We start from the raw sequence: 13,408 nt of genomic DNA, 5'->3' as shown, positions 1-13,408 counted from the left end.
AGAAAAGTCAAAAAAAAAAAAAAAAAAGAATGAAAATGACAAAGGGTAGAAGACGAGGCCTTAAGGAATGCCATTTTTTTTTAGAGTGAATTGAAGGGAACGAACTTGGGAAGGATATTTCCGTGTAACAGCCACTGCCTGGTATACAGCCTTCTGGTCTCTGCTGATAACAGTATCCATTCTCTCATTCTTCAGTCTTCATTGCACCTTTTACCTGCCTCCTGAAGATACTTTCCTAAAATAGAAAACAAATCATGTGACTTACCAGTGCATAAATCTTAGTTGGCTCCATATTTGTCTATAAAGTCCAAATCTCATAAGTTTTTACCTAGGTCTCACCCCTCAAAGATTAAATAGACTTTCTCACCTATTTTGCCTTATCTTCCAAAACACCCTCCTAATTATGCTGCCCCACAGATAAGTATTTGTTACTGTTTTTAATTGGCACAATTAGTATCCAAAACTACAAATCGTGATCAGGATGGTCTTCATTTTTTGGAGATGGAATCTCGCTCTGTCTCACAGGTTGGAGTGCCGTGGCACAATCTTGACTCACTGCAACCTCCACCTCCTGGGTTCAAGCAATTCTCCTGCCTCAGCCTCCCGAGTAACTGGGATTACAGGTGCCCGCCACCACACCCGGCCAATTTTTGCATTTTTAGTAGCAACCGGGGTTTCACTATGTTGGCCAGGCTGGTCTTGGACTCCTGACCTTGTGATCTCCCTGCCTTGGCCTCCCAAAGTGCTGGGATTACAGGTGTGAGCCACCACACCCGGCGGTCTTCACTTTTTGTTACAGTATGCTTCTAGAAACTGCATCTTAATACAGAAGAATTTTTTCCCTTAAAGAAGAGCATTATAATTGGAGGATTTAACATCAAGTAAACCAGATACATTATCAGTAATTCTGAAATCAGGCCGGGCCTGGTGGCTCATGCCCATAATTCTAGCACTTTGGGAAGCTGGGGCAGGAGGATTGCTTGAGGCCAGGAGTTTAAGGCTAACCTGGACGATATAGTGAAACCTCATCTCTACTAAAAAATCAAAAAAAAATTAGACATGATGGCATGCACCTGTAGTCCCAGCTACTCAAGAGACTGAGGCCACAGATTGGCCTGAGCCCACAGGTTGGCCTGAGCCCAGGAGGTCAAGGCCATAGTGAGCTATGATCACGCCACTGCACTCCAGCCTGAGTGACAGCGAGATCCTGTCTCAAATTAGAAAGTAAGTGAATAAACAAATATATACGTACATACATTCTAAAGTCAAAGAAAACTTCAAACTTATGTGAATATTTAAAATCCTAAAATTGTGCTCCTGGAAACAGAGTTGTAGCAATGAAAGAAACCTTTCTAGTCTTGTTTAGAGCTTGTATACTCCAATAGTTTGTAAACTGTCATTTATAGAGCCCTATTCCTCAGGGATCTGGGGGCATAGGATTGGGAAGTAGGGGGTGCCAGGCCATGCAAACCTAGTTTCACCCAGAGTAATTCTTCTTTCACATATTTATACATGAGCCTTTTGAATAAAATTGTATTGAAAATAGTTTTGCCATTAAATCAGTTTGAAAAACATTAGTATAACCTTCAGACTACTTCTATAACCTTGGTAACTCTGGGCCTCCAATTCCTGGTCTGTAAAATAAGAGAATGGTGCTATGATGCTTATGTTTTTATTTTGAACCCTCATCTATTTTCAAGTAAAAAAAAAAAAAAAAGACCCCAAGAGAGGCTAAGTGGTTTACTCAGGCCACATAGAGTTAATGACAGAACCAAGACACGAATGGAAGCACCAACCTTAGTTGTTTTTCCTTTCTTGCATCCTTTTTTTAAAAACTCCTACAAAGTAGATATAAACAAACTATGAAGTTACATGGAAAAGGTATATCTATCATGAGGTATATAAGCCGCATGTAAAAATAGAACTATACTGTGTCATAAATTTGCCTTATTTAAATCTCGTGTGCTAGATGTAACATACATTGATTGAACATTAACCTAATTTTATATTCATTCTTCAAGTTTATAAAAATATTTGGGGGAATTGTTTGCATAGCCCATTTCTCTTTTACAAAACTATCTATGAGTTGTTTTCTTCCTTATAAATTTCCACATAATCAGTGGAAGCATTTAATCATTCCATTAATGATTTATTTTATGTTAACTCTCATTGCATTTAAATTTAAAAGCATCACTAACAAGTTGTGAGGGTTTGGAAAGCACAAGTCTCTAGATTCTGGTCCTTTCACTCATCACTTTTGCTTTGCTCATTTTTCCTCTCTTCATCCCCTCCTCTCTAAATCAATGATATCCATGAAGAGGAAACAAAGTCATAAAACAACTTTCTGAGAAGTGTGCGTGGAAAGAAGGGCAGTCATGTTCTTTGGCCTTGTCGATGGTGGGGGCTATTTGCGGGCTGATTGCACACCAGCCTTGGGGGCTTTTTTGTTTAAAGGTAAAATAAAACAAAACAGCTCACAGAGACACCTCCTTCTTCCCCCTGCTTCTGCCTCCATGAGTAACTACCTATATGACGTACTGCTGCTGAGACCAAGAAATGAGTGAGTAAAGGTGTTTAGAAGTCAAATATTGGTCCTAGTTAAGTAAGTGTCCTTTTCAAGTAAGTGGTAAACTTTGTAATGTGGAACCCCTATTAACTTAGGAATCATATAATTTGAACACAGGCTAAGCTGCCTCTGCATCATTAAAAAGGATTTGGGTATGCCAGTGATAGGAATACACAGTAGAAAAGATGGCAGGGACCATGTTTAACATACCTAAAACAAACTTTCTGAGGATATCACAGTATCCATTTCACATGAACAGACTTAGCAGAATTGGCAAGACCTGCACATGGCAACATATTGTTATTCATTTTTCAGGATAACAAAAAATAATTAAAAGTAACATTGGCTTAACACTGGTATACAGTTCAGTATGACTTCTCTCCCCTCAGCCTCTGGAATAGGTTCAAATTGATGAGAATTTCTGATTAGAGCCCTTATGTTGAGTTATTTTTTGAAAAGTTTTATCAAGTTTCATACATACCTATATTGATGGTAAGATGCTGGTCTTACCATGGGCAAAGAGATAAAAATGATACCGAGACCTTGTAAAGAATAGCTGGACATGGAGGCGCACACCTGTAATCCCAGCAACTCAGAAGGCTGAGGCAGGAGGATTGCTTGAGCCCAGGAGTTCAAGGCTACAGTGAGCTATGATCATGCCACTGTACTCCAGCCTGAGCAACAAAGCATGACCCCATCTCTTAAAAAAAAGAAAAGAATAAAACATTTCACATTTAATTTGATTGCTGTGTTTAGAATTTATTTCACAAGTCTGGGAAGAAACAAGATAATTTCTGTTATGATGGTGCTTTCTGAGGTTTTGATGATTTTCTTTGCTTATTGCTCTATTGGATGAGGGCAGTCTGAATTAGTAGTTGAATCTGAAATTTCCCGTGTGTATGTACTTTTTTCCCAAACACGTTTTAACTGAGTCAGAGCAATTCCACTGGTGGAGAAAAATTAAGATGTCATGGGTTCTTTTGTTGTTCTACCAAATGGGTCACCTGTTACAACACTTACCTTTCACCACAAAGTCTCCTTGCTCTTTAATTCTTGTTTTTACTGTGCTTGACTTAAAGCTATACAGCTAGCAGTAATAATCATATAATTACCAGAAAAGCATAATGTCCTCTTGAAATCTGTAAGAAAAGTAATGCTTGTTTAAAGATAGTGCCAAATCTTGCCGAAGAATGATCTTGCAGAAATCTGATTGTGAAGAAGGAAATCTAAAAAGGCCAAACAAGCTTCAGTAGAGATAACACTGGGAAAGCAGTTACTCAAACAAGACTGAAAGAGAAGGTTCTATTCCTTTTCTTTCATTTCATTTTGTTTTTATGTTTTCTGGATTACTGAAATAATTAGGAACATATGGTATATCTCTTTCATTTGTATATTATTGAACTTCAACATAGTAACAATTCATATTTTCTTTGTGAGTGTTAAACGGATCCTTTCCATAACATGTGATTATCTCTAAAAAAAAATTGCAATTCATTTTATAGCAACATTAGGTTGATTTATAGAATATTATATATCATATCAAACTCAATTTCCCACAGTATACTTTAATTTGAAGTTAATGTTTCAGATTCTAAAGGAAGTATCCAATGCTCAGGGTATAATTTGGTACCCTTGAAAGTGCTTATTGTTTTTCTCACAAAGGTGCCATTAATAAAACAAGATATACTGAACACATTTTGTAGATTTAAAGAGCTTTCAAATTCAAACTCTTGCATACAGTTCAATGCGTATCACTATGAAAATGTAGAGTGTACGATAAAGAATATGAAGGAAAGATGCAGGCTGAAAGATGTATTTAGAGCTTAAGTAATATACTACATTGTATTGGGAGATTAATTTAAACCGATTCACAACTGATTTTTTTTTTTTCTTTTTGTCACATATACCTGAAAGCTGACTTTACTTATAAAGAGTGCTTAAACTCTCTGGAGAACTACTTCCTTGGTTTTTCATGGGAGCAAATATATTGTCCTGATAGACAGTATATGTTCAGGATGGGCATAGATATTCCTGTTCAGAACAGGCATATTCTCTCCCCATTCAGGAAGTTGGTGGGTTTTCAGCATGTGAATATTGACTGTGTTGTCTTTTCTCATTTTTTACTGACTACTTGTTTTTCCTTTTTTTCCACAGCAATCAATCAATAAGAACAAGTCCCAGGACTTCAAACTAGGCTCAGAATCTATAACACAGTAAGCAACTTCTTCAAAATAATTTGCAGTGATAAATGGTTGGGGTTTTCTTTTAAGGACAATTTCTCCATTTCTCATTTTTATAACATTATCAAACTATAAGTTAAATTTCACATAGTTGATTTTAAAGGAGTTTAGCTTGTTTATGAATTTTTTTTTCTTTTCTTTTTTTTTTTTTGTTTTTTTTTGGTGACAGAGTCTTGCTCTGTCACCCAGGCTGGAGTGCAGTGGCGCAGTCTCAGCTCACTGCAACCTCCACCTCCTGGTCTCAAGCAGTTCTCCTGCCTCAGCCTCCCAAGTAGCTGGGATTACAGGCATGTGCCACTACCGCCGGCTAATTTTTGTATTTTTAGTAGAGACAGGGTTTCACCATGTTGGCCAGGCTGGTCTTGAACTCCTGACCTCAGGTGAACCACCTGCCTCGGCTTCCCAAAGTACTGGAATTACAGGCATGAGCCACCACGCCCGGCTGTTTAAACTATGAATATTTTAATAGTTGGACTCTGAGAATGTGCATTATTACAAAGTTATAAGAAATCCTATTAAACTAGTATCACACAAAACTTTAGAGGACCTATTTTGTCATTTATTTTTATTTGAGTACTATTTTGAAATAACATTAACTGAAAACAAGTGAATGATTTGTTAAAAGTAAAATTATGAATGCCTTTTTTGAAGCATTAAGAAAAAAGCTAATAAGCGGAACATTGTCATTATATATTTTCTATAAATGCTTAATGTATTTGGGTAATTTATTTTGAAGTATTTATTTTAAAAGAACTCTGGAAAGTTTTTAGATTTTTAATTAGTACTTGCTGTGTCACTTAATGTACCCATCAAAAGTCACTCTTTTACCTCAAAAAAAAATTTCACATCAAAGCATTCCCAAAATATTTCTCAATTTTTATCATTTTAGATTATCTTTTGGACCTAACATTATGTCCAAATTTTATATTCAAATTACATTACTAACAAAATAAAACAGAAATGTGACAGTCTTGAACAGCTTAGCTATCATAACCCTCCCATCCCATCACCACCACCCCCACATACATTGCTGGGTGCTTGCTTACTCACACATGCGCACAGACAATCCCTGCTGAGCTTCCTTGGGGAAAATATTTGTTCAAGTTAACCCTGCTATATGCTTTGGCAATTTGAAGAATAATATGTCTCTTCCAGTACAAAAATTCTGATTCAGATGACAGTTATTTACAGGAATTGTCTAATAAAATCATGCAGCATTTAACCAGACATATTTCATTGTACAGATGAAAGACAAATGTAATTTTTAAGAATCACAGAATCATGATCTAGAAGATACCTTAGAAATTCTTTCTATAATCTCTCCAGCTTTTATAGTTTCTTGTTTTACTGTTATCAGTCAGATATGTTTTTAGTTCCAGTCTCTGGACATTTAAAATTTTACATAATAGTAGATAAACAGTCACTGACCCTAAGGAGCGTATACTCGACAACAAAATACACTAGAAACAATAAGGATAGACTGTTTCAACAACCAAAAAAAATGACCATGTTTAACACATCATGGGAACAGTGATTTTGGTGTCTTTGAACATGTTTCATAAAAATTTTTAGAACTTTTTACTTAATATTATGCAAATGAAAAAATGTCTGCTACATACTCCTCACTCAGTCTACATTTTATACCAGTTTTCACGAGATACAGAGATCCATGTCATGCCCTCCAGATTAAAGTTCAATAAAACCTCACAAACATCTCGGCTTCTAAAGGATGTCAGTATAGTTTAACTTCTCTTTTTGAAGATGCTTCTGAAAATAAAAATTTTCATGAGAAGTTCAGATATGTCTAAATGCCCAAGTTCATCTAAAGCTTTTGGACTTTCCCTACTTACAATTTCTTAGAAGTAAGGATGAATTAAGATAGATTTCTCATGACTTGAAAACTGTAGGCGAGTTGATGGTGGAAACACTAGAGCCCAGCACGTACAAAGAAGTCATTTCTTTGATTTACCTAAATGAGTTTCTTGTACCCAAGTAAATGGACAGAAGCTAATTTTTTGTTTCTTTGCAGCCCTGCCTTTCAGTTTGTAACTTTTGCTTATTAGTTGGTTGACCAATATATGTAAATGAGCCACATAGACAGCCTCTTATTACTTTCCACTTGAATTTTTTTTTTTTTTTTGAGAAATGTCAGTCACTTCTGTGCAAGCAATTTATACACATTTTAGTAAAGTTACATTCTCTTTTTTAAGGTATCTAGAAGAAACTTCTATAGGTTAATTTAACAAAGGTATTTTCCTGAAAATCTTAAACTTCTACATTTTGTACATGTACTGCATGCCCCATGATGTTCTTCATATATTATCTACTGCCTAAGTCAGAGTTGGTAATGAGGCTGCTATAAATATGCTGTCATCCTTAACAAGTAGTATTAATGTTCCGTCGTTACTAATATAGCCTGTATTGAATTTTGTTGGGTTTTTTTTAACATAGCATCCTTTATTTCATTAACAGCTTTGTTCAGAGAGAGGTTAATTCATATAGTTAATCATATTAAAGTCTTTTCTTTATAAACCCTGAAATCTGAACTAAATGAATGAAATCTCTTCTTAATATGGTGCAGCTATAAATGTCAATTCCAAGCATCCTGTCACTCCACTGTATATTTTTTTCCATCTTTAAAATAACCATTCCAGGTTCTTTCATTTATGAAGAGGTAGTTTATAGTCCACATTTTTTTTCTAAAATAATCCTGCTACTCGCCACTTTTCTTCTAAATTTTTACTTTTATTATCCATTTTCTGCCTTTTTTTAACCCTCATCCCACCCCCAATTTCTAAAATTAAAGGCATTTATTGTCGTGTGTGTGACCTCACAGTGTGCTCAGCAGTGAGCTAAATGCATTGAGAGATATTAAAGAAGCATTACAGGTCAGATGAGGAAATAGAAATAAGAAGCATTTAGAAGGCAACCAATTATATAATTAGGTGCAAAATGATGTGATGCAAATTGTAATTACAGAAGAGAGCTGAATGAGAAGGCAGGAGGAATATGCATAGCTAGAGAAGGCCTCTAGATGAAGGTAAGGCTTCAATTGAGCTTTTGTCTGCCTCATGGGAGGGCATTTGGATGTGGTGTGGGAAAGAACTAGTCTAAAGGAGCATACGGCTATGAAGAGAGGGGAGAGAGTGGGAGGAGACTGACTGATTAGTGTCTTGGAGTTGGGGAATTGCAGTGGGAGAAAAAAACAGGATAGAGATTGTGGCTCTAGAAGAATGCAGTGTGAGTGTTTTGGGGGCATCTGATGATTGGAAGGTGGGGCTAGGTGACATGTCTTGCTGTATTTGCCCAGCATTTTACATGAGCCTGAGCAAACATTATTTGTCTGTATCAAGAATTTGGTCTTGTCCTAGACCTCGATGCTACTGCCGTAAAGAGGAAGGATCAGGATTAGCCTTTCAAGGTGTCAGTAGTTCATTTGTGAGCATCAGTCCAATTGGGAAAATGTGAACATCTGCTCTCTGTTCCAGGTGCTATACTAGGCACTGAAATGCAGTGACGAATGATATGATACACAACTTGTACATTGTGGAAGTGCCCAGTGTGGCAAGGAAGACAGACATGTAATAGTCATTTGCTAAATATAGATTTGCTGAGCACCTACAATGTCACACACAGTGTTCTAGGCACTGAGGATACAGCAGTAAACAGATAAAAATCCCTGCTATAAGGAGCTAACATTTTATTTATTTATATGCAAAATAAGTAAAATGTCTAATTATACCAGATGTGTGCTACACTGTGGAGAAAAATAAAGCATGGGTAGGGGAAAGGAAAGGAGACATGAAGGTTGCAGTTGTAAATCAGGGCGTGAGAGAAGGCCTGAGAAAAGTGGAAGGAGGCAGGGAATTGAGTCATGTGAGTATGTAGAAGACAAGTGCAGTGGGCCCTGAAGCAGAAGCATACCTGTTACCCTCAAAGAAAAGTAAGGAAATTAGGCTTTTTAGAGTAGAGTAAGCAAGTGGGAGAGATTGGATAAAATCAGAGACAGTAACAAGATCTTATATACTATTATAAGACTTCTGGCTTTTACACCAAGTGAAGTAGGAAGCCATTAAACACAGGAAGTGACTTAACAATTTAACAGAATCCTTCTGACATTTAAGATAATAATAGACATTAACGGACAAGGGTTGAATCAGAAAGACCAGTTAAAATAATACTGGAATTATCCAGGTGAGACTTGGCAGTGGTGCCTTGGAAAAAAGTGGGAGCAATGAAGTTAGTGAAAAGAGGTCAGATTTTGTGTATGCATATATATTTCTAACTTATAAAGAGATACACTTGATATAAAATAAATTGTGGCCGGGCGCGGTGGCTCACGCCTGTAATCCTAGCACTTTGGGAGGCCGAGGCAAACGGATCATCTGAGGTCAGGAGTTCGAGACCAGCCTGGCCAACATGGTGAAACCTCGTCTCTATTAAAAATGCAAAAAATTAGCCGGACATGGTGGCAGGCGCCTGTAATCCCAGCTCCTCAGGAGGCTGAGGCAGGAGAATCGCTTGAACCTGGGAGGTGGAGATTGCAGTGAGCCGAGATCGTGCCACTGCACTCCAGCCTGGGAGACAGAGTGAGACTCCATCTCAAAAAAATAAAATAATAAAATAAAATAAAACGGTTTAAGTTTCGACATGGGTAAATACCCATGAACCATCATCACCACAATTAAGGTAATGAGCATACCCATCTCTCCAAGACCTCTGATGCTCTTTTGTAATTTTTGCCCTCCTACATCTTTCTTCCTGAGCCGCATCCCCTGATAATCACTGATCTACTTTCTCTCACTGTCTAGAGTTTTAAATACCACAGTTTGTTTATTCATGTACCTTTGTTGATGGACCTTTGAATCATTTCCACTTTGCGGCTACTACAAATAAAGTTAATGTCAACATTTATGTACAAGTTTTTGTGGCTACTACAAATAAAGCTAATATCAACATTTATGTACAAGTCTTTGTATGAACATAGGGGGTTTTTTGTTTGTTTAACATCGTATCACTGAAAGAGGCATTGAAGAAGGTTATGCTTTCATTTTTCTTGGGTGACACCTTGGAGTAGAATGGCTGGATTATATAGTTGGTTTATGCTTAACTTTTTAAGAAACAGCCAAATTGTTTTCCATACGATTATACCTTTTTACAGTCCTACCAACATGTATGAGTTCTGCTTCCTCACCAATAGTTGATATGGTCAGTCTTTCTAATTTAGCCATTCTAATACATGTAGAGATATATCATTGTGGTTTGATTTTGCATATCCCCAACAACTAATGATGTTAAGCATCCTTTGATGTGCTTACCTTCCATGCATACATCTTCATTGGTGAAATTTCTGTTCAGATCTTTTGCTCATTTGTAATAGGTTATTTGTTTTATTAAGTTTTAAGAGTCATTTATATATTCTAAATATGTTCTTTATCAACTATGTGATTTTCAAATATTTTTCCTAATCTGTGTTTTGCCTTTTTATTCTTTTGGCAGTGACTTTTGAAGAGCAAACTGTTTTTTACTTTGTTGAAGTCCCATTTATCAAATTTTTTCTTTTACCAAATCATGCTGTAGTATAATATCTAAGAAACCTCTGCCAACCCAAAGCCACTAAAGTTTTCTCTTATATTTTCTTGTAGAAGTTTTATAATTTTTTATTTAAGACTATGAACTGTTTTCAGTTAGTTTGTATGTGTAATATGTGATGTGAGTTTTGGATCAGAGTTTACTTTTTTCTTTTTTTTTCTTTTTTTTTTTTTTTTTTTTTGCATTTGGATATCCAGTTGTTCCAGCATCATTTTTTGAAAAACAACTCTGTCTCAACTGAATGGCCTTTGCACCTTTGTTGAAATCAGCTCTTCATATAAATGTGGGTCTGTTTATGGTCTGTCTTTTTTCTATTTCTCTTTTGGGTTTTTTTTGGCGGGGGAGGGTTGTTTGTTTGTTTTGAGGCAGAATCTCCCTTTGTCATCCAGGCTGGAGTGCAATGGCGTGATCTTGGCTCACTGCAACCTCTGCCTCCAGGGTTCAAGCAGTTCTCCTGCCTCAGCCACCCGAGTAGTGTACACCACTACACAAGCTAATGTTGGGTGTTTTGTTTTGTTTTGTTTTGTTTTGTTTCGTTTTGTTTTGTTTTTTTGAGATGGAGTCTTGCACTGTCGCCCAGGCTGGAGTGCAGTGGCACGATCTCGGCTCACTGCAAACTCCGCCTCCTGGGTTCAGGTGATTCTCCTGCCTCAGCCTCATGAGTAGCTGGGATTACAGGTGCACACCACCACACCCAGCTAATTTATTGTATTTTTAGTAGAGATGGGGTTTCACTATGTTAGCCAGGCTGGTCTCAAACTTCTGGCCTCAAGTGATCCACCAGCCTCAGCCTCCCCAAGTGCTGGGATTACAGGTGTGAGCCAAGGCACCCAGCCAATTATTTTTCTATTCCTCTATCTTTATGCTACTACCACATTATTTTAGTTACTGAGTAGTTTTGTAATCAGGTAGTATTAGTCCTCCAACTTTGTCCTTTTCAAAGTTGGCTTGGCTATTTAATATTTAGGGTTCTTTCCATTTCCACATGAATTTTAGAATTAGCTTATCAATTTCTATAGCATATTCCAGTTGATATTGCATTTAATCCAGATATTAATTTGGGGAGAATTGACATTTTAACAGTATTCAATCATCTGAGTCATTAACATGATATATCTTTGCATTTATTTACAACTTGTTTAATTTCTCTTGGTAATGTTTTTTAGTTTTCAATGTATAGGTCTTGGACATACAGTGTATAGGTCTTTGGTTGATTTATTCCTACATATTTCATATGTAAATGGTATTGTTTTTAAGTTTCAATTTACAGGTATTTGTCGCTAGTTGATAGAAATACTACTGATTATTGTATGTCGATCTTGTTTTATGCCAACCTACTAAACTCACTTGTTAGTTGTAATAGCTTTTAGTAGATTCCATGAGATATTCTGTGTAGACAGACAAGCATGCAAATAAAAAACAGTTTTCTTTCTTCACAATCTGGGTGCCTTTTGTTTCTTTTTTTTCTTTCTTTCTTTCTTTCTTTTTTTTTTGCCCTGTTACACTGGGTAGAACCTTTAATACAATGTTGAATAAAACTAGTTAGAATAGACATTCTTGTCACGTTCCTGATCATGTGGGAAATGAATAGGAGCATTTGATCTTTTACCATGAAGTATGATGTTATTCTAGGTTTTTTATAAATGCCCTTTATTAGGGCAAAAACTCCTAAGAGTTTTTGTCAGGAATAGATGTTTGATTTCTCAAACGTGTTTTTGCATTGGTTAAGTAATCTGTGGTTTTTGTTTTTAAATTTCTTAATATGGTGAGTTACATTGATATTGAAATGTTAAACCAACTTCGCGTTCCTTGGATAAACCCTACTTAGTGGCGTGTTATCCTTTTTATAAAGGATAACGCTTGTTGAATTTGATTTGCTAAAATTTCCTTTAGAACTTCTTGTATTTCGTTCATGAGAAATATGGGTCTGTAATTTTTTTTTGTAACATCTTAAGCTGATTTTGATAAGAAGATAATGCTGGCTTCATGGAACAATTTGGGAAGAATTCCCACCTCTTCAATTTTCTAGAATAGTTTGCGTAGATTTAGTATTCCTCCTTGTGTAATTTCTATTTCTTTATTCATATTCTCTATTTAATGAGACATTGCTCATATGTTAGTTCTTCATACATGTTTCCTTTAGTTCTTTGAACACATTTTTAATTACGGATTTTAAGTCTTTGTCTAGTAAGGCCAGTGTCTGGGCTTCCTCGGGAACAGTTCTGTTCATTGCTAGTGGGAATAAACACTGTTACGGGCCTCAAGTAATTTTCCCAGATGTGTGCACTCATCAGTTCACTGCTGGATACTTGAGGGGGACCTTTTGCAGATCTTCATCGTCTGTGGCTCAGTATCTTGAAAATCGTTGTTTCGTGTATTTTGTTCAGGTTTGTTGTTGTTGTTGTTGTTGTTTTAGACAAGAGGTAAATCTGGTTCCTCCTACTGTATCTGGGCTACAAGCAAAGGTCTAGATGTTCTATGTATTTTCAAGGTAGCTTTTTGATAGATTGTGTATAGATTGTGAGAGATAAAAGAAGAAAGAGGATCACTACAGTCTGATCTTCCTAGAGTGGGCTTTAGTGGTCAGAGAAAGCCAAAGATGAAGACAGAATTAAAGACCATATAGACACGACAGGGTAAACAAGAAGAATAGGGCCTAGAAGTCAGGAGCTAAGGCACAAAAGTATGGCAGTGCCTGGGATACTCTCAGACCAGCAAGTATGCATGGGGTCCCGTGTGTATGTGTGTGTGTGTGTGTGTGTGTGTGTGTGTGTGTGTAATTAGCTGCCCAGATATTTAAATATTTCACCTAAGGCCAGGGGCGGTGGCTCAGGCCTGTAATCCCAGCACTTTGGGAGGCCGAGGCGGGTGGGTCACAAGGTCAGGAGATCGAGACCATCCTGGCTAACACGGTGAAACCCCGTCTCTACTAAAAAGTACAAAAAATTAGCCGGGCGAGGTGGCGGACGCCTGTGGTCCCAGCTACTCGGGAGGCTAAGGGAGGAGAATG

At 36.9% G+C, this 13,408-nt stretch overlaps 1 protein-coding gene across 12 annotated transcripts in view; it reads left to right on the top strand.

The window, feature by feature from the left end:
- Nucleotides 1–13,408, top strand: part of AHI1 (Abelson helper integration site 1) — a 226,949-nt gene that overhangs the window by 204,593 nt on the left and 8,948 nt on the right. For 6 of the 12 annotated variants that reach the window (XM_030809724.1, XM_030809721.1, XM_030809720.1 and 3 more), the window contains one exon: nucleotides 4,721–4,779. In XM_030809724.1, the coding sequence (XP_030665584.1) occupies nucleotides 4,721–4,779 (59 nt within the window). Of the gene's footprint in view, nucleotides 1–2,454; nucleotides 2,561–4,720; nucleotides 4,780–7,785; nucleotides 7,847–13,408 lie in introns of those variants that run through there. The other 6 variants (XR_004029367.1, XR_004029366.1, XR_004029365.1 and 3 more) reach the window with 3 other exon arrangements.

The sequence above is a fragment of the Nomascus leucogenys genome, chromosome 3, assembly GCF_006542625.1.
Source record: "Nomascus leucogenys isolate Asia chromosome 3, Asia_NLE_v1, whole genome shotgun sequence".
NCBI lineage: Eukaryota > Metazoa > Chordata > Mammalia > Primates > Hylobatidae > Nomascus > Nomascus leucogenys.
Note: the sequence above shows the minus strand (reverse complement) of the source record. Positions and strands in the feature narration are given on the sequence as shown.